This window comes from Equus caballus, chromosome 5 (assembly GCF_041296265.1).
Source record: "Equus caballus isolate H_3958 breed thoroughbred chromosome 5, TB-T2T, whole genome shotgun sequence".
Lineage (NCBI taxonomy): Eukaryota > Metazoa > Chordata > Mammalia > Perissodactyla > Equidae > Equus > Equus caballus.
Window position 1 is genome coordinate 4,647,498 of NC_091688.1, and position 24,615 is coordinate 4,672,112.

The window sequence follows — 24,615 nt, forward strand, 5'->3', positions numbered from 1 at the left end:
GATGGGATGGGGGAGCACTTCCGGAAAGTTTCCTTCACTTTTAAAAAGAACTTGAGATTTCTACTTTTCTCTGTCCCTCTAAAAAGCGTGCAGGCCCTCTGACCTGAAGACACCTCAGGGGGACAGCACCGCTGGGCGTAGGAGGCCAGGCCTGGGGAATGTCAACGGCCTCTGGCTCCTTGACCAACCCTGTTCTGGCAGTCATAAAAATAATTACGATTAATGTGCTGTCCTCTGCAACATATCCTTCTGGCTATCCTCAACACCCCGCTATTATGATTTCACGGAAGACTTCTCCTTTCTGTAACAAATGGTATGTTCGTACATCGCTCGCTGACTAAGACCATGAGTGGGAGCAATTGGAGTGTAAGGCCATCTCTCCCGGCTGAGTCCTGAGTCCCAGCAGGACAGCGGGCAGGGGCAGCGCTGGACCCCGAGGGGTCAGTCTCCTAGCGTCAGAAGAACCTCCATGTATATCCACACTCACCAGAGGTTATTGTGGTTTGGGGAGGGTGGTAAAATTTATATACAATAAAATGCATAAATCTATACCTCTATCAAGATACAGAACACTCCCGCATCTGACCACTCAAAAAAATGAATTTCATAGATTTGAAATTTCAGTTTTTTAAACTTATGCCTCACTTAAACGGAGTCGCAGGTTCAAAGGAAAATACAGAACAAAGGCAACCCCCGCCCTGGTGGGAGACGCAGGCCAACGTGGAGGGTTCCTTTGTTCTCCACGCTTTCAGCTGTCTTCTGAAGCTCTCGATCTTTTCTCTAAAAACTCACGTTTGGACAGGAGCCCAAGCACAACCCTTCGTCTCAAAAGAAGCTTTCATGACGTCACGTGCGACTGAAAAGTTGTCATGCACACAGGGGCTCCGACGCTCAGCTCTCCTGCCAGGAGACCCACCACTTTGATAACAACTCGTTTTTAATAAGATGGCTTCACTAAAAACACAAACAAAATTGAAGCCAACCACCCCTCCATCGGGGGGAGCACTGTCATTTACGCTGAACATTCTCCCAATAGCACCAGCAATTTCCCTCACTATAACTAACTATCCCATGGCTCTAGCTACTTCTATTTATTAAAATACTATTTTTAAAGCTGGAGTTTCACCCACCCCAGTGTGGAATGAAAACATAACAAATATTTTCAACAGACCTGGAGCCCTGGCAGTTTCAAGGCTAAGCTACAGGTGACCACGCAGCAGACTTATTCACAGTGACATTCTTGCTGTGTGGAACGACGTTCCCCACTGGACCTATTTCCACGTGGTTGAGGATACTGACATTTCAATGGCAAATCTCGCTCCACTCAGCTCTTCTGTTTATTCTCTGCCTCTGCTCTCTCTTCATGGAGAAGAGTCCATCTTGTATTAGCTACAAGATGGAGTCTTCTGGCTCATCTGCCAACCGCTTTGACGGATTTCGTGCCATTGGGGACGATCTGTCCCCCTCGGGACATGTGGCAATGGCTGGAGACATTCTGGGTTGTCACAATGGGGAGGCACTACTGGGACCTAGGGAGTAGGTGCCAGGGATGCTGCAACACATCCGACAGGGCACAGGACCACTCCTCACAACAAAGATCCAGCCTCAACGTCAGGAGTGCTGCGGCTGAGAAACCCTGAGCTAAACTAACTGTTGTTGGATTGGACACACAGCTGACTGCGCAATGATCAAGGGCCCAGCCCTCAGCGTCTCAGCACCAGGCAAGTTACTCACCAGCCATGTGGCCTTGGGTGAGTCCACCAAACCTCACTTTGCTCATCTGTCACGTGGGGCTCACAGGGTTGTCAGGAGGATTAGCTGGGATAAGCGTTTATTAACAGCACGGAGCAGTGCTGGGCAAGTGACCAGCACAGAGCTCCTTTTAGCGGAGACCATGACCACTGCCCTTGCTCCTCTCCACGTCTTTCTTACTAACGTCCCATCTCTCTCCTCCACTCCCACGCTCTCGGTACTCCTCTCTCCTCACTCACCTGTCACTACTGTCCTCTCCTCCCTCTCTCTCTCTCTCTTTCCCTGCCTCCTCCACTTCCCTCCGTCTCTGTCTCCATCACTCGCTCTCATTCACACACACATGAGTTGCAGCTCTAGGTTTCCAACATAGAGAGCAAATATGTGACCTCCAAAATTACTAACATCCAGTAAAATTAATTTACTGAAATTAAGAAGGCAGAGGAAGGAGCACACAAAGACCCAGTCAAACCGTGGTCATTTATACGAACATGATCAAGTTAACTGGTCCAGCCAATTTGTATTTTTAAGCCACAAGAATGACCAAGAAGAGAAAACAAATTGCATCTGCCATGAAATTATTTGAGGATACCAAATTTCACAGCGGTTTGCATATTAGTCCTAAAGATCTGGCCAAAGCACTGTGAATCCGTCTTGTTGTGCTTGCAGGCGGAAATGAACTACTGTCCAAAGATAACCAGGCCTCGAGACGTGTCCTCGTCACAGTGAGGTGGAAGTCCTTTCTCCACTCATGGCTCGTCACTGGTGGCCCTGGGGCCGACCCGTGGGGCCTGGGGTGCCCGGATTAAAGCCCCAGTGGGCTGAGTGTGGGCCAACTTGTTCGCACGTGTCACCTCTGCCAGAGCCATTTCCGCTGGCCTCCAGGTGCATTAGCACAAACGCTGTGCGTCCTCACCACGTGGTCCTGCTCCCTCCTCTGCGGTCTCACAGTACCTTAAACATACCGGCACCATGTACGCATCACACGATCCTGAAACTATCTGTTCATGTGTCCACCTCCCCTACACTGCGAATTCCTCAGCACTTTACTCATCTTACTCAGCTGTGTGATCCCAGCACCAGCCACCGTGCCAGGCACACACGAGGTGCTCACTAATTGTGTATCAAACGAATAAATGGAGGCTGCTCCTTCAGTCAGAAGGGCCCCTTCCACCTTTTCCATGCCTGTATGACCCTGCTCACTGTTAGGACTTGGCTCAAATGCCCCTTTCCCCTGAAGCACTCCCAGCCCCACCGTGAGAAGCAGCGAGTGGAGAGGCAGCGCGGGTATGTCCGCTCTGTGCTCACGTCACACACAGGGCAGCCTCTGGCACGAAACTGTAAGCTCCTGGTGGGCAGGGCCGTGTCCTGCTCATGCTCGTATCCTACCACCAAAGGATTCAGCACAGGGCCTTTCATAGAACAGACATCCCACAAATATTCCCGGCAGGAAAGAATAAGGCACTGAAAGAGGTGAACCCTCGCTGGGACGGTGCGTTTTGGTGGCATGGTTTGAGGATTTGTCATGCTCTCTGGCGAAAAATCTCACCCTCGCTTATCTAGACCCCAGATGCCAGCAAGCCATCCACAGCCTCCCAGAGCCATGATGGCAGACAGCGGGCACTGTCTCCCGAGCATCCTGCCACAGACAGCTCTGCGAGAGGCGCTCGAAAATCAACTCCCCAGCCCCGCTCTCAGCTGTGCGCCCCCACTGCACGTTCCACAGGACCCAGGGCCCAGGAAGGGGCGTACAAAAATTAGTGATTTAAAAAACAACAGTGAGATCCTATTCCTCCCGACTGCCAACAAACTTGCAATTTTTTTTAGTGTTACCTAATCAGTCTTGAAAGGACGCTAATACACGGTGCTGCAGCAAAAGTCCGTACGGCCTTCTGAAGGGCAAGCAGCCTGTTACACATCAAGAAGCTTGAAAGCGTGTTCACTCTAACTGAAAACACAACTCCACAAACATCCATGCTCCTCCAAAGTGCTGTATCTGACAGCAGGCCGACAGGAGAACACAAAAACAAAGTATACCACCACCACCACAGGAGAGGCTACCACATGACTCTAAAAATCACGTTCTCAAAGGATATTTGCAGGTGGGAGAAAACGCTCAGGATCGCTTAAGAGACAAAGCAGGCCACGTGTGTCATGAGCCTATTTAAAAACTTTACCGGGGCAGTGGGGGGGTGGGGGGCTGGCCCGGTGGTGCAGTGGTTTAGTTCACATGCTCCGCCTCAGTGGGCCGGGGTTCACCAGTTCGGATCTCGGGTGCGGACATGGCACCGCTTGGCAAGCTATGCTGTGGTAGGTGTCCCACATATAAAGTAGAGGAAGATGGGCACGGATGTTAGCTCAGGGCCAGTCTTCCTAAGCAGAAAAAAGAGGAGGATTGATGGCGGATGTTAGCTCAGGGCTAATCTTCCTAAAAAAAAATATATATGTACTGTACACAGCCAAAAATCATTGGAGGCAGATATGCTAAAAACATAAAGAGTGATTGCTGCTGATTGGTGGGATTATGGATCTTTCTTATTTTATCCTTTATACTTTCTGAATCACTTTTATTATTGGGGAAAAAAGATATTTAGAAGAGCGAACTGATTATTTCTGACCAGCACATTCCCCACAGCCGCAGAGAGCCGACGGGACTCTGGCCCTGGGCCTTGTGGAGGCCTGCTCTCTAGATGAACAATCCAGACACCACACACTGGCCAAAAGACTGACGGGCCCCAGAGAGCTGGGGGACTTTCGTCACCAGTGACAACATCCCTGGCCAGCTCCCTCTGTGCTTCCCCGACTGCACTGCTAGCTTCCTCCCCAAGTCACAGAGAACCTGAACCTATGAAGTCAAACTCTCGCCTGTGATGAATCCTCGTGAACCAGATTAATCTAGAGGGTGGGAACCTGCTGCCAAAGCCTGCAAGACGGGCAGAGCGAAAGCTGACAGCACGCTGCAGAATCTGAAAAGACCCGCTAGAAGCGTCGCCGAGGAACACCAGCGGGGCCATTCCGCACTCTGAGCCAGCTGTACCCTGGGAAGGGACACCCATGTTTTCAAAAGCGCCCACCACCTCTCCCAGGTGCCACTGTCCTGATGCCCTGGGTTGTCTTCCTTCCCCACTCTCCTGCCTCCCGACCTAGGCTGAGTTCAACAGCCTCTGTTCTGTGGGCAGTGAGAGCACCTCTGTGGGCTCCCCAGTCTGGTTCTGGCCCAAACCAAAGCAACAGACAGCAGGCAGCACGTTGGAACAGACCTGGACCTAATGTGTGCTCAGACACGACACCTTCCCCACCTTCTGTTTCTCATCTATAAAGTGACAATCAGAGGTTTCTAGAACTTTTTTTGTTTTTTATTTTTTTGAGGAAGATTAGCCCTCAACTAACATCCACCGCCCATCCTCTTTTTTGGCCCTGAGCTAACATCCATGCCCATCTTCCTCTGCTTTATATGTGGGACGCCTGCCACAGCATGGCTTGACAAGCAGTGTGTAGGTCTGCACCCAGGATCCAAGCGTGTGAATTTAACCGCTGCACCACCAGGCCAGCCCCTCTAGAACGTTTTTTTTTAAGCAGTAGAATCTCTTTTAAAAAATAAAACTATATGCAATATAGATCAGATAACGCCAGAGGTGCTCTGGTTGAATGGATGGAAGATGGAAGAAGAGGCAGAATTCTGCTTTCTCCTCCTCTCCTGGCAGAGGCCCCGACACCCTCCCAAGAAACTAAGACAGCCTGAAAGTCACAGACCAGATGATCTCTCAGGTTCACCCTTTGCACACGTGCCTTAATTCTTCAGTTCTCTAAGTCGGGGCAGCTTACCGGTCGACAGCGATGACCCCGAGGGTGAGCATGCTGGCTGAGCTGATCAGCAGGTAGAGGAGAGCGGAGAAGTTGCACCAGACCACACCGAAGATCCATTCCCTCCGGATGGAGCTGGTCACCACGAAAGGCAGCACCAACACAGACAGCAGGAAGTTGGACAGGGTCAGGCTGAAGACAAACTTGTTGCTGAGGGTGAGGAGGTAGGACTTCTTGTACAAGGTGACCACAACGACCAGGTTGCCCAGGCAGACAAAAACCGTGATGATAACGATGGCAATGAACTCGGCGATGATGACACCCCCTTCACCACCCGCCTCCTCAGTGAGGTTACTCAGCTCCTTCCTGTGGCCGAGGGAGGAGTTGAGGCTCATGGTCAGTGCACCTCGGTGTGGGGTGGGCAGAGCATGCTGGACGACTGGAAAAACAAGGTAAGACCAGGGGACAGGAAAAGATTCGTCAAATCATATCACACGCACTTTACAGAAGAGCAGCTGAGGACCAGGTCACCCACCGAGTCCTGAGACTCTCGGCCAGCCCTCCCCACTCAAGGTCTTCGTAAGTGGCCTGTTTTCTAGACCCAACTTCGTGTGCAACTCAGCGTGTCCCCTGGAACGATGCATTTCTCCAGTCTAAACCCCCGATCCATCAGCCCCAAGGCCAGTGGCTCACACCTTTAATGCACTTAAGAATCACCTGGAGTGCCAGCTGGAAGAGCCGATTCTTAGGCTCCACCACTAGAGATGCTGGTCCCAGAGGGCGGAGGTTCAGTCTAGGAATCTACATTTTAAACAAGCAGAGGGCAGGTGATTCTGTTACAAGTGGTCTATGGGGGATGCTTTTGGACCCTGGCAACTCAGCTGGTCCCTGAACCAGCAGCCTCAGCATCACCTGGAAATTACAAGAGATGCAGAATCTCACGCCCACTTCGGACTTACAGAATCAGAATCTGCATTCTAACTTCCTCCCCAGTTGATTCATGTGTCCATTAGAGTGTGACAATACGCTGATCATAGGGACTATACTGAGGTCCCTCAGCAGAATTTAAACAAGCATAATTCATACTGAGACATCGTTAATTGCTCTCATCAGACATGGAGAAGGAGGGCCAGGATCCAAGCACTAATTATAAATGGGTAAGTGGAGGCACAGGCTGAGGCCCCGGCCCACGATTCCAAGAACGGACACCATTCTCCACAAGGTGCAGGCCCTGCTCTCAGGACATGGCTCAGGATCCCGGCTAAAACTCAAGGTTGACACATTTTAACATTAAATCCTACAGACAAAGCTTTCTCCCAAATTTTCATCTACTTTAATCAGCCAAAAAATCCCACAGATCACTTTTCCCACTTGCTCTTGTTCCCAACAGAAGACACCAGAAAGGAAGAAGAGATTGCTTTCCGTGAGCCAGACAACAAGAACCCCGGTGCCCATACTGCCGACACGCAGCAGCAGGGCCTCCCCCCGACAGGCCCCTGCATCACCTGCCGCCTCTGCCCACAAGCCTTTGGCCACAGGGAGCTGGTGGGTGAAGAAGGCAGCGCCCCCCTACCAGCAGTCCTGAATGCCAGTTAGAGTTTCCCTTCACAGTGAAGCTGAGTGCTGCGGGTTCTCACCACAGACCCTGGGCCCGCTGGCTCGAGCAGGGCCAATAATTCCAACCTCTCCTGCACCCGACAACCGTCAAATACTCCACAAGTTACTTGCTTTCCCTTCACTAGCTTAAATCTCCTGGGCTCCTGATACGACTTCCAGACCCTTCTCTAACTCAGACTCCCTGCCTGTGCACTTGCTCACAATGTCTACGACCCTTTTGATGTGTGGTCCCCAAAACTGGACGTACCATTCTGGATGCGGTCTGGTAAGTGTCGAGTCCAAAGGGGCAATTTTCTCCATGATCAGGATAATTTCCTCCAGCTATTCACTCTAAGAATGCATTTTCTTTTAGCAACTACATCATCCTGTTGGACTTATATACATAAGTGTGTGGTCAACTGAAACTCAAAGTTTATACTCACAGGAATTTCTGTGAAGGCAGGTGTCCCCAAACTTGAACTTACAGAATTAATGTTTTTGAGCCTAAATACAAAATACCATTTCACTAAATTTTATTTTGTGCATTTTGGCCCATATTTCCAGGCTGCTAAAATATTCTGAATTTTAAATGATTCAGTTACGCAGTATGTTAGTTACTCCAGCTTTGTGCCATGAATATACTTTATAGGCATGCCTTCTATCTCTGTGTCTTTGTAAGGATATTTCTGGGTTTCTTCTCTATTTTGTGAGTTCTGGATTTTTTTTATCTCTTATAAGTAAATTATTCATTGGTGTCTCAAAATAAGGCCCCACATAAGCATATTATTCTCAACTGCACAGGTGATAACACGGTGGTCAAGAAAACAGACTTGAGTCATTAGACAATGACAAAATGGGAGAAAATACTGAGAACTTCTATCACAGAAAAAGGACTAATCATTCCAGTTTATAAAGAATTCCTAAAAAATCGAGAGAGAAGGGGCTGGCCCCGTGGCCGAGTGGTTAAGTTCGCACGCTCCGCTGCAGGCAGCCCAGGGTTTCGTTGGTTCGAATCCTGGGCGCGGACATGACACTGCTCATCAAACCACGCTGAGGCAGCGTCCCACATGCCACAACTAGAAGGGCCCACAACGAAGAATATACAACTATGTACTGGGGGGCTTTGGGGAGAAAAAGGAAAAAAATAAAATCTTAAAAAAAAAAACTGAGAGAGAAGAAGAAAAAAGCAGATAGTAAAGTGGATAAAAGACATAAACAACAAAATCTGTAGCCATGTGAGGTGATGGACGTTAACTAATCTTACTGTGGTAATCATTTCACAAAATACACCTCTCTCAAATATATGTCAAATTATTATGTTGTACACCTTAAACTTATATGACGTTATATGTCAATTATATCTCAATAAAACTGGGGGATAAAAGACATAAACAGAATTCACAGAAAAGGATATGCCATGGTTCTTAAACATATGAAAAGATGCCCTATTTCATTCAAAATAAGAGAAATGCACATTAAAACTACACTGAGATACCATTTCTTTCCTTTCAGGCCAGTAAAAATCCAGGAGCTTGGCAGCACTCGTTGGTGAAGCGGTGGGCAAACAGGCATTCTCCCACACTCCAATGGGGATGCAGAAAAGAACAGCCGTGTGGAGGGCAATCTGGCGAGACCTGACAAACCCCATGTGCATGTGCCCTTTGACCCAGAAATTCCGTTTCTAGGTATTTACGTTGAAGACAGAAGTCCATAATATGAAATAACAGATGCACAAATTTTTTTTATTCATTGAGGCATTAGTTGTAAAAAAACAATTTGGAAATATGTGAGAAAGAAGAGAAAATAAGAATACATTTGCACGTAAGTTTATGTTTACTTATGCAAAAAGGAAAACAGGAAAAATAACCAGAAACTAAGACATAAATGGAAGTAAAATGTCTCCGAGTACTTTTTACAGTTTTGATTTTTGAGCCATGTAAATATTTTATATAATAAAAGAAATTAAATAAAAATGGATGCAAAAAGTAAACAAAATTGATTGCAAACAGAAAAAATAATCCTGTGTATTAGATTGATAACATAAACGGAGAAAATAATTAAGTCAGGTAGCTTTTGAAGACAGTATTTTGACTGTAAGCCTTCATGATATGTATTCCATAAACAAAACCACCACCAGGCTGACTCGGTAGGTCAGATGCTGGTGATGGCACCGTGATCTCACAAGGGTTCTGAGCGCAGAGCACCTGAGTACACAGCCTACGTTAGGGACCATGCTTCTCACCACGGGAGAAAGAAGGTGCAAATCACAGAACAGGGAAAGGTGAGGGGACCCTGCCGTGTTAGGCTGGCTACTGGAGGTTATCAGCATGAACTCACTATTCAAATATAAATATAAAATTAGGTACAACCAAGGAAATTCCCTGAATGCAGTCAGAAAGATGAAGAAATTGAAAAAAAAAGGCAAATGAGACAATGAATAGGAAGCACTTTATAAGGGATAACCACTTTATTCAAGCAAAATGTAGTGTTTTTCACTTATTATGGGAATCATTTCTGGCAACATGGTGGACTTAGCTGATGTGAACATTTTTCCAACTCCAAATTCATAGAAATGATGGATCAAATATGACTTAAAATTTTTTTTAAAAAGCCAAACTTGATAAAAGAAAGGGAAATCCATAGGTAAGAGAAACAGAGAGGGGCCGGCCCCATGGCCGAGTGGTTAAGTTCACACGCTCTGCTTCAGCAGCACAGGGTTTCACTGGTTCGAATCCTGGGCACGGACATGGCACCACTCATCAAGCCATGCTGAGGTGGCATCCCACATGCCACAACTAGAAGGATCCACCACTAAAAATACACATCTATGTACCGTGGGGCTTTGGGAGAAAAAGGAAAAATAAAATCTTTAAAGAAAAGAGAAACAGAGAAAACTCAAAGCCAGAGCTATATTCTCACACCTGTGACCAGAAGGGGATTAGAACCAGTTCAAGACCCACAGGGCTTGGGCTATTATGTGGGAGAAAGACTTTGGGCCCCACAAGACAGAAAAGTGGAATAAAGAGTGGATTCTAGAAGGGCTGCTCCCTCCATGAAAAACAGATTAGAAAAACATCTCCCACTGGCAAAGGGAAGCAGCAAAAACATAGTCATTTACCTCTGGCTCTGGGTGGAGCATTAAAAAATTTTTCCATGAGAAATCAAACATTGAGTCATGTGCCATGCTGATGAGAGTACCAAATTTATATCTTCTGCATAGCACAGAAGTCCGAGCTAATAAATCCATGTAAAAATTAACGCTTGCAGAAGTAAAGAGAAAATGGTTCTGTAGTAAATTTCCACACTCACAAAACAAACAAATACTTCATGGAAGTGAGAGCATAACATTCACCATGAGGGAGCATCAACAAAACAAAAAAAAAAGAGAATCAAAACTCCAAGAACTTGAATTGATAGAAGAATATGAAAGAGACTATAAAACAAAATTAAGAACTTTACAAGGAAAAGAGGCAGAAATCATAATGCAAAAACAAGACATCATGAAAAAATAATACGCAATTGTGAAAAAGAACTAAACAGAAATTCTAGAAATTAAAATCTTACTGGTCAAAATTAAAAACTCAATGGAGGGGCTGGCCTGGTGGCACAGCAGTTAAGTTCGCATGTTCTGCTTCGGCAGTGTGGAGTTCGCCAGTTCAGATCCCGGGTGCAGACATAGCACCGCTTGGCACGCCATGCTGTGGTAGGTGTCCCACGTATAAAGTAGAGGAAGATGGGCATGGATGTTAGCTCAGGGCCAGTCTTCCTCAGCAAAAAGAGGAGGATTGGCAGCAGATGTTAGCTCAGGGCGGATCTTCCTCAAAAAATAAAAATAAAAATAAAATAAAATAAAACTCAATGGATGTGCTAAATAGTAGATTTAATTAAAGAGAAAGATGGTGAACTGGAAGACAGCTCTGAGGAAATTACCCAGAATGCAATCAAAAAGATTAAGAAAACGAAAATATGAAATAAAAGTCAAGATACGTGAAGGACAGGATGAGAAGATCCCACGTATTCAACAGAAGTGGCAGCAGGAGAGATCAGAGAGAAGTGGGTGGAGACACTGTTGGGTGCCCACCCAACAACCGTTCTCAGTTTTTCTTCCCTCCTGGGAGACCTGACCTTGTTTCCGTGTCCAGTCCTCTTCCCGGTGACTCAGAGAAGGCTGATCCTGTCCCTAGTGCTGGGAGCTGGAACTTGACTGGTCTGACCTAATCTTCGTGTTTCCTTTCTCCCTGCAATTCTGGCAAACTCATCAGGAGAAGCCTGGGAAGGGTGGATGGGGATTTCTGGGAAAAGCTGCTTTGATCTCACAAAGACATTAGGAAGGAAAACCCTTTCCTAATGACTCTAATGGCAAAGAGAGCACGGAGCGGCACTGCCATCTGGGGATCATTAGAGGTGCTGAGCCAACACACTGAGCGTGGAAAGAAGAAAGACTGGATCCTTGAGCTGCTGACTTAAATCCTGGAGTCACCTTCGTCCTGGCCTCCTGTTATGTGAAATAACACATTGTTAAATATTGTTTTTAAAGCTATTTTCAGCTGGGTTTCTGTTACTTCAGGCAAAAATATCCACCACCTTACACTAGGTTGGACCCACACCGTCTACATTAAGTTTGATGCAGTATTTAGAGGTCTGACTGAACACTTTCTAGAATTAAAGAAACGAGTCCTCAGAATGAAAGAGCATATCAACTTCTAAGAATAAATGAGAAAAATTCTACACCAAGGCACATCACAATGAAAACTAACAAACGCCAAGATAGAGAAAATGGTAAAAGTAAATTTCCCATAAAAAAGTCACAATTAGATAAACAGCAGACTCTTCTTTTGAAGAAGACAGTGGAATAATCTATTGAAAGAGCTAAGGAAAAGAACTCTTGCCCTAAAATTCTGTAACATTAAGGAAACCAAATCTAGAACTAAGGGGTGGGGGTGCAAGAATCAACTGTCAGAAAAGAAATTGGCAAATATGTGGATAAATCTAAAGAAGAACTGCAAAAATTTTTTATTTAAATTTAATTCTCTAATTAATTTTTTAAATTAAATTTAAATTTAAAAAGTTAAACGTCAACAACAAATTTTACAAAAGTAGCTAATTTGGGAGCTTTGAAAACAAGATGAAATTAAAATACTATGCAAAATGGAAGCTCTTAAAAGGTGCGGTTGGAGTAAAAACATTCCAAGTCAGAGAGTCCTCAGGGCAGAGACTTTGGTTCTGGCTGCTTCCCCAGCACCTGGACACGCGGCCCCGGAACACAGCAGGGAACGCAATAATTATCTGATGACGACTGACGAGCCTTCAAAACTTTGTCACTGTTAAGTCAAACACTAGAGTTAACATTATAAAGGTAACCACTAAAAGAATAAAAATAGGCTGCAAAACATCATTCCAAAAGACAGAAAAAAAGGAATAAAACACGGCTTGACCTTGCTACTCTGCAGCGGCCCAGGTGGCAGGCACATCAGTGAACTGCAGAATCGGAGAGCCCAGGGCTGGCCACCATCCTTGAGGTCCTCGGTGCAACCTCTCCCAGGAGGCCAAAAGTTGCCCACCCAGGAAAATCCAAAATCCCAGCCTCTGCCAGGAGGCCTGGCGTGGGGAAGGCACAAGCCCCAGCACATCCCCCAGGGGTGCACCTCTAAAGAACGAGAGGATTTGGAATGCCCCAGCCAGGGAAGGCTTCCTGGCAGGCAGCCAGCTTCCCCAGGGCCTGACAAGCCAGGGCCCATCGGATGGAAGCAAACTCAAGAGTGACTCACATCCCCACTCTCCCGGCCAGTTCCACCGCCAGACACAAAGGTGTCTCCAACTCCCACACTCACTACGCCCCGCCCTGACCAAATACAGCGCCTCGTGCTGCAGCTCCGAGAAACAGCATGATTGTAACACGCACGAGGTTTTAATGAACGTATCAGAAACTATTCCCGATAAAGACAGCTATCCCTCCCGGACAGGTCACCGGGGAAGGCTGTGCATTTGCTTGTCTTTACTGTCACGGCTCAGTGTGTCACGTCACTCTTCTTTTTGAATTCCTTCAGTCTTCCTGACTGTTCCCAGAGACAGTGAATCATCTGCTGGATTAGACCATGGGGACAGCCTCAAGTCACTGACAGCCAAATCTTGTCACTCAAGTGAGTGATCGATATTATTTTGGGTTAAAAAAAAAAGCAACCCTATAGAATATTGAGACAGGAATCTATCGTGTTTGACAAACTGCTTTGCAAGGTAACTTCCAAGAAATAATTCTAGTAACTCCTTTTTTGCAAGGACAGAATTACTACAACGTAAGGGTGGGTTATCCCTGTCTTGTTTAACTGTGTAAATTTAGCTATTTTGTGGTCTCACCTCAAGTTTCTACCTAGAACTCTCTGACTCCCATCGACCTGTGGTGGACTTCTTCCCTGCGTGTATGGCTGTCGCCCACATTTGTCAGAAGGTGCCGTGGCATGGCGGTGAAGTGTACTGACCTGGAGCCAAACTGCCTGGGTTGAAGCCCAGCTCCCCAAGCTTAGTTGACTTCTGTTTCCTAACCTATAAAAATAATTCTATCTTCTTCACAGAGCCACTGTGAGGACTAAGTGACTCCATGGTCATCTGTATGAGGTGCCTAGAACAGCGTGTGCCCCACAATAAGCCTGCGTTGCAGGCCAGTGTTACCATTTGAAGAGTTTACTTTGAGAAACCGCCCTTCCTGTGTTTCAGGGCCATGGTCCCACGACCCAGGACTTTGGCTGAAACTGATGGAGGACAGACTTGCCTACAAAGAGCCAATAAATCCATCCGCAAACGCTGATGAAATAATCTGAAATTCTGAATCTTCTTATTCTTCTCAGTTCCATGAACCAGTGCATTCTGTCCTTCAGTTATGCCACTTCGGCCGGGTTTCTGGCACTTGCCACTTAAAGAGTCCTGACTAATAAATACTCTGACACACCACGATCTGCACACATGTCAAGACTCCACCTCTTCAGACACTGGTACCAGGAACCTTCACTTTTTCAAGGTTAGGCCGACTCCTCAGGCACAGATCTGCCTTCAGCTTCCTGCTTGAAACCGTCTTACCCTTTGCCTCTTGCCATGGAACTGGCACCCGTGGACGGGTGGGCCCTAGTATGGCAGACTGTCCTCACAGGGAAGCACAGAGAAGCGTTCCACGCTCAGGAGCGCAGTCTCTTTGGGATCAGGAGATCCGTGTCCCAGTCCACAAGCCACTACAAGGAAAAGGAGGCCTCCCCACCTCGACAGCACCCCTGGTAAATGGGGCACCAACAGGCCCAGCTTCCGCGGGTGCGGGAGGCCCTGCTGGTCAGGAGAAGGCAGCACTGTCGGCATCTCTCCAACAGGGGCGGCTGGACAGGGCAAGACACACCAGTCCCCTCCAGAAGTCCTCGCTGGAGAAAGGAGTTTCTTTCAGCATGTGCTTCTCTTCTGATCTCCTTAAATATCCCGGACGGGGCAGTGTTCACTTCCTCCTCCGCAGCCTCCCATTTTTATGAAGAGCCTGAAAAGCAGGGACCACCCGCTGCCCTCGTCTAAAGAAGTGGAATGCCAACAGGTAGCTACATAAGATGTTCAAATAAACAACCCTCCAGGGGGAACTAGCCCTAAACACCACTTCAAACAAGCCCAGGTGAGGTCACTGTCAAGCTGTTTTGGCTGTACTCTCAGGGGCTCTGCACCTCAGCACCTCAAAGCACTTTATACACATCAATCACCAGCTGGGGCGGCCGGGGGATGGAGCTGGGAAGAAGGTTCTACCAATCACCTCGCTTTGCACTAAGGTAAGTGAGATAGACCGTGAGCCCCCACCCCCATCCCACCCACGAACCAGACCACACAGCTCTTGAGAGCCAGCAGACCTCACAGGATCCTGGGGCCCCCTCCCCGCACTCCCTCCCTCCCTCCTTCCCTGGCACTCACACGGAAGTTGTTCCCAAGACGGTGGCTGCAGTGACTCGGCCTCTGAAAGCCCAGAGATGAGCCCACTCAGCCAGGCCAGAGTCTGGTACAGTGCACAGTGCACTCTGCTCTTGTCCCCACGAGGGCACCACAAACTTAGTAACGTCCTGGTTCAAACCTCTCACTTCACACAGAGAGCAGGTCTGAGCCCTGGTCTGCTTGGGAAAACGCGCCAGGGCAAGGACACGCAGCTAGTCAGAGCCCCAAATGACCTCCTGGGCCCTGTCTGAATTCTTGCTTCGCCAGTGTTACAGACCTGACTTTGGTCCCCCGCAAGTACATTATCAACCTGAGTACCTCACTGCCCTTCCCAACATCCTTCTGTAGGAGCTGGAGGCCGGACTGCTTCACTGTCTTTGACCCTTCCACAAGATGTCCACAGGGAGTCTGTCAAATGTCTTTCCAAAACCAAGCTCTTGCTCCACAACACAGACATTTCCCAAGGCTCAGAGCCCAACCCCTTCCTTTCTCCTACACCCCAGAGAATCTCACCCATTTCCAGAGTGTTACTTAATTATTATTAACTAATAATAATCGGTATTTGCATAACGGTGTGCAACACACCACACACTTTTACATACATCCTCTCATTCAATCTTCTGAATAATTTCTGAAGACAGGAACTGCTCTTCTCCCCATTTCAGAGCGGCAGCATAATATACAGTTAAGAGCATGAACTCTGAACTAGAAAGCCTGGGTTCAAATCGCAGCTCCACGACTTGCTGGCTCTGTGACCTTGACATGTTACTTAACCTCTCTGGGCATCAGCTTCCCCCTGTGCAAAATGGGGATAATACTCCTGGTCAGGAGTACCTACCTCACAGGGCTGGTGGGAGAAATCAGTGAGTTAACACTTGTACCGGGATTAGAACAGTGTTGGGTACCACATAAGTGTTAAATGAGTAAAATGGGAAACTGAGACTCAGAAAGGTTAAGTGCCTAGTTCAGGAGAACAGCAGCTGGCAGCTCTACAGCTTGGTCCTACGGTGGTGAGACTCCCGGTCACCTTCAAACCATCCATTTGTCACAGCAGATGAGCCTGGATGTGGAGTGGCCTCCGCTGCCTTCCAGAGCTCTCACGCTCCAACCCCTCATGGACCTTCTGCTCCGGCCAGCTGTGCCATGTGCCCCCATTCCCAGCTGGCTTTTGCTTCTGCCTGTCCTCTGCTTGCAGCACTCTCCCTGTTTGTGGCATGAGTGAATAAAGACCTACTAAGTCTAAAATCCGCTATGATCTATTAGTCTAATTCCTTTATTGAAAGAGGGAAAGAATCCAAGAAGTAAATAAATGCGGGGGCGAGGGGGAATAAGAGTTGAGAATAACATAAAAAATATACCAAGTCATGACATTGGATTTGGCAATGATTTCTGAACTATGACACCAAAAGCGCAGGCAAAAAAAATACACAAATTGGATTTCATGAAAATTTTAAAAATTTGTACATCAAAAGACACAATTGACAGAGTAAAAAGGCAACCCACAGAATGGGATAAAATATTTGCAAATCATATATTCGATTAGGGATTAATATTCAGAATACATTGAGAACTCCTAAAATTCAACAACAAAAAAACAACTTGTGTCCAAAAAAGATATACAAATGGCCAATAAGCAAATGAAAAGATGCTCAACATCAGTGATCATGAAATAAAAACTACAACGAGCTCCCACCTCACACGCATTAGGATGACTACTATCACACACACAAAAACAGTAGCAAATAACGAGTGCTGGCGAGGATGCAGAGGAACTGGAACCCTCGTGCACCGCTGATGGGAATGTAAAATGGTATAGTGACTGCGGAAAACAGCATGGCAGTTCCTCAAAAAATTAAATATAGAATTACCATACGACCCAGAAATTCCACTTCTGGGTATATACCCAAAATAACTGAAAGCAAGATCTGGAACAGATATTTGAACACCCATGTTCACAGGAGCATTATTCACAATAGCTAAAACAAGAAAGCAACCCAAGTGTCCACTGAATAACGAATGGATAAGCAAAATGTGGTCTATACATACAACGGAATATTATTCAGCCTTAAAAAGAAAGGAAATTTTGACATGTGCTACAACATGGATGAACCTTGAAGACGTTATGCCAAGTGAAATAAGCCAGTCACAAACAGACAAACACTGTGTGATTCCACCCATTTTGGGTGCTTAGCCAAAATTACAGAGATAGAGAGCAGACTCCTGGCTGCCAGGGGCCAGGGGAGGCGAGAAGGGGAAGTCGTTCAATGAGTTTAGTTTTGCAAGATGAAGAGTTCTGGAGACAGACAGTGGTGATGGCTGCACAATACGAATGTCCTTAATACCACTGAACTGTGCTCTTAAAAACGGCTAAGACGGTAAATTTTATATTCTGTGTATTTTACCACAACAAAAAGGTTGAAAAAATATACACAAGAGCACCTTCTCTTTAACTTGCCTCCTCACAGCGTTTGGAGAGTCATGAAATGAAGGAGGTCAGGCGTCCTCACGGCGTCTCACCCGCCAAGAGAGAAGAGCAGCGGCTGAGACAGTCCCCAGGGTGACCTCCTCCCGCAGCGGGCAGCGATGAGGCGGAGTCTGGGTGGCCGACTCCTCACAGGGGACCAGTCCAGCAGCGACTTCCAAGGCAAAGCGCCCTGAATGAAACCGTCATGGGCCGCAGCCCCCAGATAACACGCTAAAACAAGCACGACTTCCGCTCCCCCGCTCGCCTGCAGCAGTTTTGCTGCGCACGTGGGACAACGTGAGGAACGCTCAGTCCTCAGCCCAGCTGGACTCAGAACCACAGACCGTCAGCTGATGTCTGCCAAAGGGCCACTGGCCTGTCCCCAGGCCACCAGCGACTCTGAAAGCTGCCAGCATCGCCCTCCTGTTTCCCGGTCAACACGGAAAGAGGGGCCACGTCAGCGACCCAGCAAATCCACAAACAACGCGCCGAAGTCATGATGAGGACAACTCACTCAGGGAGAGTCTTCAGCCCCAAGAGAAAGGGCGGGAAAGCCGCCGTGGTTTGACCACAGCGCTCGGGGGGCTGTAGCCACCCGAAGGTCGGGCAAGACCCGACTAGAGAAAGAACTTCTCCAGCTGCACGCGAGGCAGCTGCCTTTCCTTCGCCAGGCCACTGGACACCCCAGCCTGGACCCCGCTCTTCTCCTGGCTGGGAGAAGAGCAGAAACACCAGCTTTTCCAGGGCAGCCTCGGGAAAGCCTCCACAGACACTGGCCCACGGCCATCCTGCCGAGAACTGGGATCCCAGCAAACTCAGAGGAAAAGCCGGGTCAGGCCAGGTCAGAAGTGCCCACCGTTCCAAGGCTACCGGAGGCTGCTGCCAGACGTGGCTGTGGTGACTCACCGGGCAACTGGACCAAGAGTCTGGTGAGGAGCCCTGCTCCAGAAGAGAAGCCAATGCCACTCCCCAGGGCTGCCGACTCGTCCATCCAACTGGTTAATCGACATCTCCACTGGGCTATCACAAGCCTACAGTGCCCAGAACCAGACTTAAATCTCTTCCCTCTCAAACCCACTCCTTCCACGTTCTTCTTCATCTCCTGTTATGGTGCCCCCATCCTTCCAGCTGCTCAGACCCTATGCTTTGGAGTCACTCCTGACTCACATATCCTATCTGGTCCATTAGCAAATCTACTGGCTCCACTTCTGAAACGTGTGTAGAATTCAACCACGTCTTACTATCTCCGCTGCCATCACTCTGGTCCAGGTGACACTCTGTCTCCTCTGGACTACTGAGACAGCTTCCTCACTAGCCCACCTGCATCCCCACTGCCCCCATTCTCAACACAGCGACCAGAGGGCGCCTGTTCAAACGGAGGTCAAAACAAAGAAAGAAGTCACTGCTTTCCTCAAAAGCCCAAAAGGATTCCCGTATCACTCAGAGTAAGACCTGCAGCTCCGGACAGGATCAGCCTCTCCATCACTGCTCCAACCGCACAGTAAAAATTACTCCTTACTCCAACCACAGTGGCCTCCTCACTATTTCTCAAACACGTCAAGCATGTGTCCACCTCGGGGTCTTTGCATTTGCTGTTTCCTATGTCTAGAATGCCCTTCCCCAGATATCTCTGTAGGTTGCTCTCTCACTTCCTTTAGGTCTTAACTTAAATCATCTTTTCAGCAAAGCCCTTCCAGTCAAGGCCACCTAACATTTTGTACCCCTCTCCAACACTGTATGGCCCCATTCCCCTCTTTACTTTTTCTCCTTAGTGCATATGTGTATACTTATTTATTTATCTTGTTAATGTCTTTATCTCCTACAAGACTGTAGGCTACGTGAGGGCAAAGAATTTTAGGTCTGTAAATTTTCTGGTCAGCATCTAAAACAGTGCCTGACAAACAGAAGGTACTCAATATATGTAATAAATAAATAAATATATGAATGACAGTGGGACCCTGGACATCTTGGCACACTAGGCATTTCTTGCCTTCAGAGAATTATTTTTGCAGACGTAGCAGACACCATGCATTGTCCAGTCAATATCCACTCTCCCCATTCCCCTACCAACAGAACCCTGACTCAATGTGGGGCACCAAATTTGCCTACGAAAACATACTCAGTGGCACAGAGCTTGGGTGGCCTTTAGACCCAGTTCCAGTCAACAGAAGTCTACAAGGTAGCAAACGGCTATCCATTTCCTGATAAAAAGGGACAGACTCAGCTGTGGCTTCTGCCCTTCTTCCTATCCCTCTCTCTTGACTGGAACTCAAACTCAGTGCTTGAAAGTAAAGCAGCCTCTTATGACCATGGTGGCTGGAAGTCCCATGCCATCAGAGCAGGAAGACTAAAGTAAGCCAAGTCACCTACTAAACTGTGAACACACTGTGCCCAGCCACGGCTAGTCAACCAGACCAGCTAGATTTAACTCTTTTTGGTTAAATCTTTAGGGTAGAGTTTCCTTTCCCTTTACAGGCAAAAAGCAATCCTAACTTGACATAGGTCGAAGGTGGGAAGAGAGATGTTGAGGAAGGCAAACTGTGCTGTGTATGAATATTATGGTGCAATCCAACGGCTGGTAAGGATTGGTGCTATGGGGTCTTCATATAGCCATCCATCCCCTTGTCCCACCTACTCCCGTCCCATTCCCCTTGACCCCACAGAGCAAACAACTCCATTACCCTAACTTGCTCACCTTGTCCCATAATAACTCCATATTGAACCACAGATTCTAATCATTAGAAAGAAAGGGCCCTGTGGCCGAGTGGTTAAGTTCACGCTCTGCTTTGGCAGCCCAGGGTTTCGCCGGTTTGGATCCTGGGCCTGGACGAGGCACCACTCATTAGGCCACGCTGAGGCAGCGTCCCACACAGCACAACCAGAAGGGCCTGCAACTAGAGTATACAACTCTGTACTGGAGGGCTTTGGGGAGAAGAAGAAGAGGAAAAAAAGAAGATAGGCAACAGATTTTAGCTCAGGTGCCAATCTTTAAAAAAAGGGAAAAAAGAAAGAGAGGGTCTCCAGTAACAATGTCCCTTCCAAAAATGCACTAAAACTAGAGCTAATCCTTGGAAATGCCTCATTCTGGATAGCTGAGTTTACGAATTGGTGGTTTTATCACGTTAAAACATCAAAAGTCTAAAGAGTTTACGTAAATTTTAAGCCTTCAAGCAAAATACATGAAAATCTATCATTCACTTCTCTATATTTTAAAAGAAAGTATACAAAACACAATGATTTTCATGATGATTCAAGGTCATTAAATACCAAGATAAATGGAATTTTGACTTGGAAAAGACCTTAGAGATCAATTCTAAAGCAACCGCCTTCTTTTGAAACCTCGAAGACGGCTGCTGAGCTTGCCCACAGTCACTCAGCTGGTGGGTTACCGCCGAGACTCTATTAGATGACCCGAAACACAGTGATTCCTCAAGGCAGCCGGGGGAATGCCATCCTCTTACACCAAATGTGCCTGGCGGACTCTCTCCTTCCTTTTCACACTTTCTCTGCAACTTGTTCCAACCTTGGGCGCCCCTTTTCCCCACGCAAAGTATACTTACCTGGCGTTTTCCCTGTCCAGCTTACTAAAGCCCTGAGGGAGGGCCCCCACACAAGTTCTCCAGGTGTGGCCTCGGTCATACGTGTGTCATTTCCTCCTGCGCCTCTGGGGACGGCTGATTCTCAACTTCTCAGCACTTTGCCAGGCAAGGACACGCTCACTGTATTTGTGTGGCTCAGGTAACTGTGGCATGTTCCAGAAAAAGAAGGACCCTTGAAACAGCTCAGAGCTCAGCATCCACCTTTCACACTTTTTAAGTGGTAAGAGGGAAACCGCTGAATTTAAAAGCAAAATTGTTGAGTCCTATTGGATTTTATGACACCAGAAAGGTAGATACAGGAGTGAAGACAAATGTTATATATCAAAGGACTAACTTAGAGTTTTCCAAAAAGCTAAGTCTAGAAAATATGAATTTCTCCAAGAGACAACAGGTATATTTCAGAAGATATTTGCACAGGCCTGCATAGCAAAGTAGAATGTTACTATTTCTTGGCTGTCTCGCTTCCCTTTTGTTTTTATTTCCTCCATAAACTATCCTTTAACACATCCTCCAAGTCAGGCATTCCTGAAGTGCGGGTGGCAGTTCCTGTCTGTAGACCGAATGAATAACGTCTGGCACATATGTGAACTATTACTGCTCTGTGTCTCCAGATGTTATCGTGGTCAACAACATTCAAATTCATTGTTTACAATGTTATTGATTCCAAGCAGCTTTTCGTAACCAAGCCTCTTCTCCACCTGAAAAGGGCAGGTGGCTCCATGCGGCCTGGGGAGGAAGCTGGGCGGTCGCTACCATCAGCCATTCCCAGGCCACTCACCTCCTTGCTGACACTGTGATTAACATGTAGCTCAAGGTCCACCTGAAGAGCAAAATTCTGAAGAAGGCTTTCTGGAACATTCCACCTCCACAGTGACACTCGCCACCTCTTACTATCTACAGTTTTCCTTTTATACGTTATTTATCCTTTCAGACATGCACGTTTTTGCACAACTTTTTATTTTAGGTGAAGATACTTCCTCCTCCACATAGCTCCTTAATTCTTCCTCAGTTTCCCCTTTGAATTCCCAACAGCACTCTGCATGAGGGAGAAAATAATATTTTATATTTCTCCTACTCATTAGTATCTACTTTGATCTGATAGTCAATAGAAAGAACATATTTTGGGGGATCTTGACCTAACCTAGGTTTGAATTTCATGGGACCTTGTGTGTCTCCTCTCCTCTCTGAGCTTCAATTTCTCCATGAGGACAGAGAGAGTGCAAGTAACCTACTTTATGTGATTGTCAAGAGGAATATATGAGGTAATGCACGAAAGCGGCTGGTAGAGCGGCCGTCAGAAGACAAACTCAAAAAATGTTTAAGAAACTTATTGAAGACATAAAAAAATCAGTTTCTTTTTTCCTCTTTTTTTTAAAAATTTTTTTTTCCTTTTTCTCCCCAAAGCCCCCCAGTACATAGTCGTATATTCTTCGTTGTGGGCCCTTCTAGTTGTGGCATGTGGGACGCTGCCTCAGCGTGGTTTGATGAGCAGTGCCATGTCCGCACCCAGGATTCAAATCAACGAAACCCTGGGCCGCCTGCAGCGGAGCGCATGAACTTAACCACTTGGCCACGGGGCCAGCCCCTCCTCCTTCAAATCTTAATTAAAGCCAAGGAGGCTTCATTTGACTACTTAGGTGAATGAAACAGAAGAGAGAAAGGATGCATTGCCAGAGACCACGGAACAGAAGCATCTCTGACTCCAGCAGGGGCTCCGGGCTCAAGACCAGAAGCCCACCTGCTCAGTCACCATGGAAAAGTGCTCCCCCAGGAGTAAGGAGCTGCTTCAGGGACCAGCGACACAGGCACTCAGGCTGAGTCACGGTTGCAGGCACCCAGGTGACCAGCTGACTGAGAAACATGCAATTTTAATCTACCTCCGCCTGAAGTAAGGGGGCCGCTGCTCCATGCTCACAACCCCAACCTTGAAAGAGCAAATCTTATCTTTTTAAGCTAAAGAGAACCAGGACGGCTGGGAAAGGTCTGAAAATGTCCAAACAGAAGACTCCAGATAACAATCAAACCCAGTCACTATCCCAATATTCTACATCAGTGGTTCTCAAAGGAGGGGCGATTCTGCCTCCCCTCCAGATTTCCAAGGGACACCTGGAAATGCCTGGAGACATTGTCGGTCATCAAATCTCAGAGGATGCTACTGGCACCTAAGGCCAAGGATGCTGCTAAACACCCCACAATGTGCAGGACAGCCCCCAACAACAGGAAATTATCCAGCCCAAAATAGCAATGGGGCTGAGGCTGAGAAACTCTTTCTAAGCAGCACTTTGGGTTCACTTTATTTTTCACTATATATACTTAATAAACAGATGAATGAAAAATTTTTAAAAAGCTCCCTCCATAAACACACACACATGTGCTCCAAGAAGAGACAGAAGCTGTGCTGAGAATAAGACTGAGATGATTACTTCTATCACGAGATAAACAGTGATAACTACTTTAATTGGTTTTTACCCTTACTTATTTGCTTTACTCATTATCCTCCTAGAGTCCAGCAAACTAATTAAACTCATTTCTAAAATTGAGAATATTACTTTAAAATAGCTTAAAGTAGTGTCCCCTCTGGATAAATTTTTTTCTGATGACCATATCTGATACAGATGCCATCATACGTAGCCCTGAAGAATAGGGGGTGTCCCCTCCCGCCGTCACACATCGCCACTGGTTCCCAGACACTCCTAGCTTCCCCTTCTCATCCCTCACTCAGCTACCCGCCAAAAGTGTTTACTAACACCTACTCTGTGCCGAGCTCTACGCTACAGCTGGAACCCAGGCTGAACAAGATGTCAAAATCTCTCCTCTCCTGGAGCTTACATTCAGGGGCAGGGGACAGAGACGGCAAACAAATAAACAATAAATATATAAAATAATTCCAGAGAGTGGTAGTTTCTAGGAGGAGAAATAAAATGGGGTAAGAGGAGAGGACCTGGGTGGGCGGGTCAGGAGTCGGGGGGTCAGCAAAGTCTGTCCGAGGAGGTGACATTTGAGTAGAGACCAGAAAATGATGCGAGGGCATTTCAGGCCGAGGGAAGAGCCTTGCAAAGGCCCTGAGCCAGAATGAGCTTGGCATGTGTAAGGAACACGGAGAAAGCCGGAGAGGAGGGAGAGCCAAGGAGAATGGGGACTCCGAGAAGTCAGGGCCAGATCCCGTACGGCCTCATGCGCCACGTGAGGCATGTGCGTTACACTCCACGTGTAACAGGAGGCCACCAGAGGGATGTGACTGACCCATGTTTTCAAACGGTCGCTCTGCTGCTGGGTGAAGAACAGACTGCAGGGGCAAGCGTGAGGGCAGGGACAGCAGTTAGGGGGCTGCTGTCACAGCCCAGGTGACAGGCAACAGCTCAGACCAGGGTTGTGGTGGCAGAGGTGGTGAGAAGTGATTAGATTCATTAATCTCCAACACCTTAGAGCTAAAAGAGGCCATAGAATGGACTCATT

The 24,615-nt window shown here is 47.3% G+C and overlaps 1 protein-coding gene across 5 annotated transcripts in view; it reads right to left on the reverse strand.

The window, feature by feature from the left end:
• GPR161 (G protein-coupled receptor 161) overlaps positions 1-24,615 on the reverse strand; it is a 51,344-nt gene that overhangs the window by 19,291 nt on the left and 7,438 nt on the right. For 4 of the 5 annotated variants that reach the window (XM_023640506.2, XM_023640507.2, XM_070267648.1 and 1 more), the window contains exon 2: positions 5,575-5,992. In XM_023640506.2, the coding sequence (XP_023496274.2) occupies positions 5,575-5,992 (418 nt within the window). Of the gene's footprint in view, positions 1-5,574; positions 5,993-11,274; positions 11,645-24,615 lie in introns of all 5 variants that reach the window. The other variant, XM_070267647.1, reaches the window with a different exon arrangement.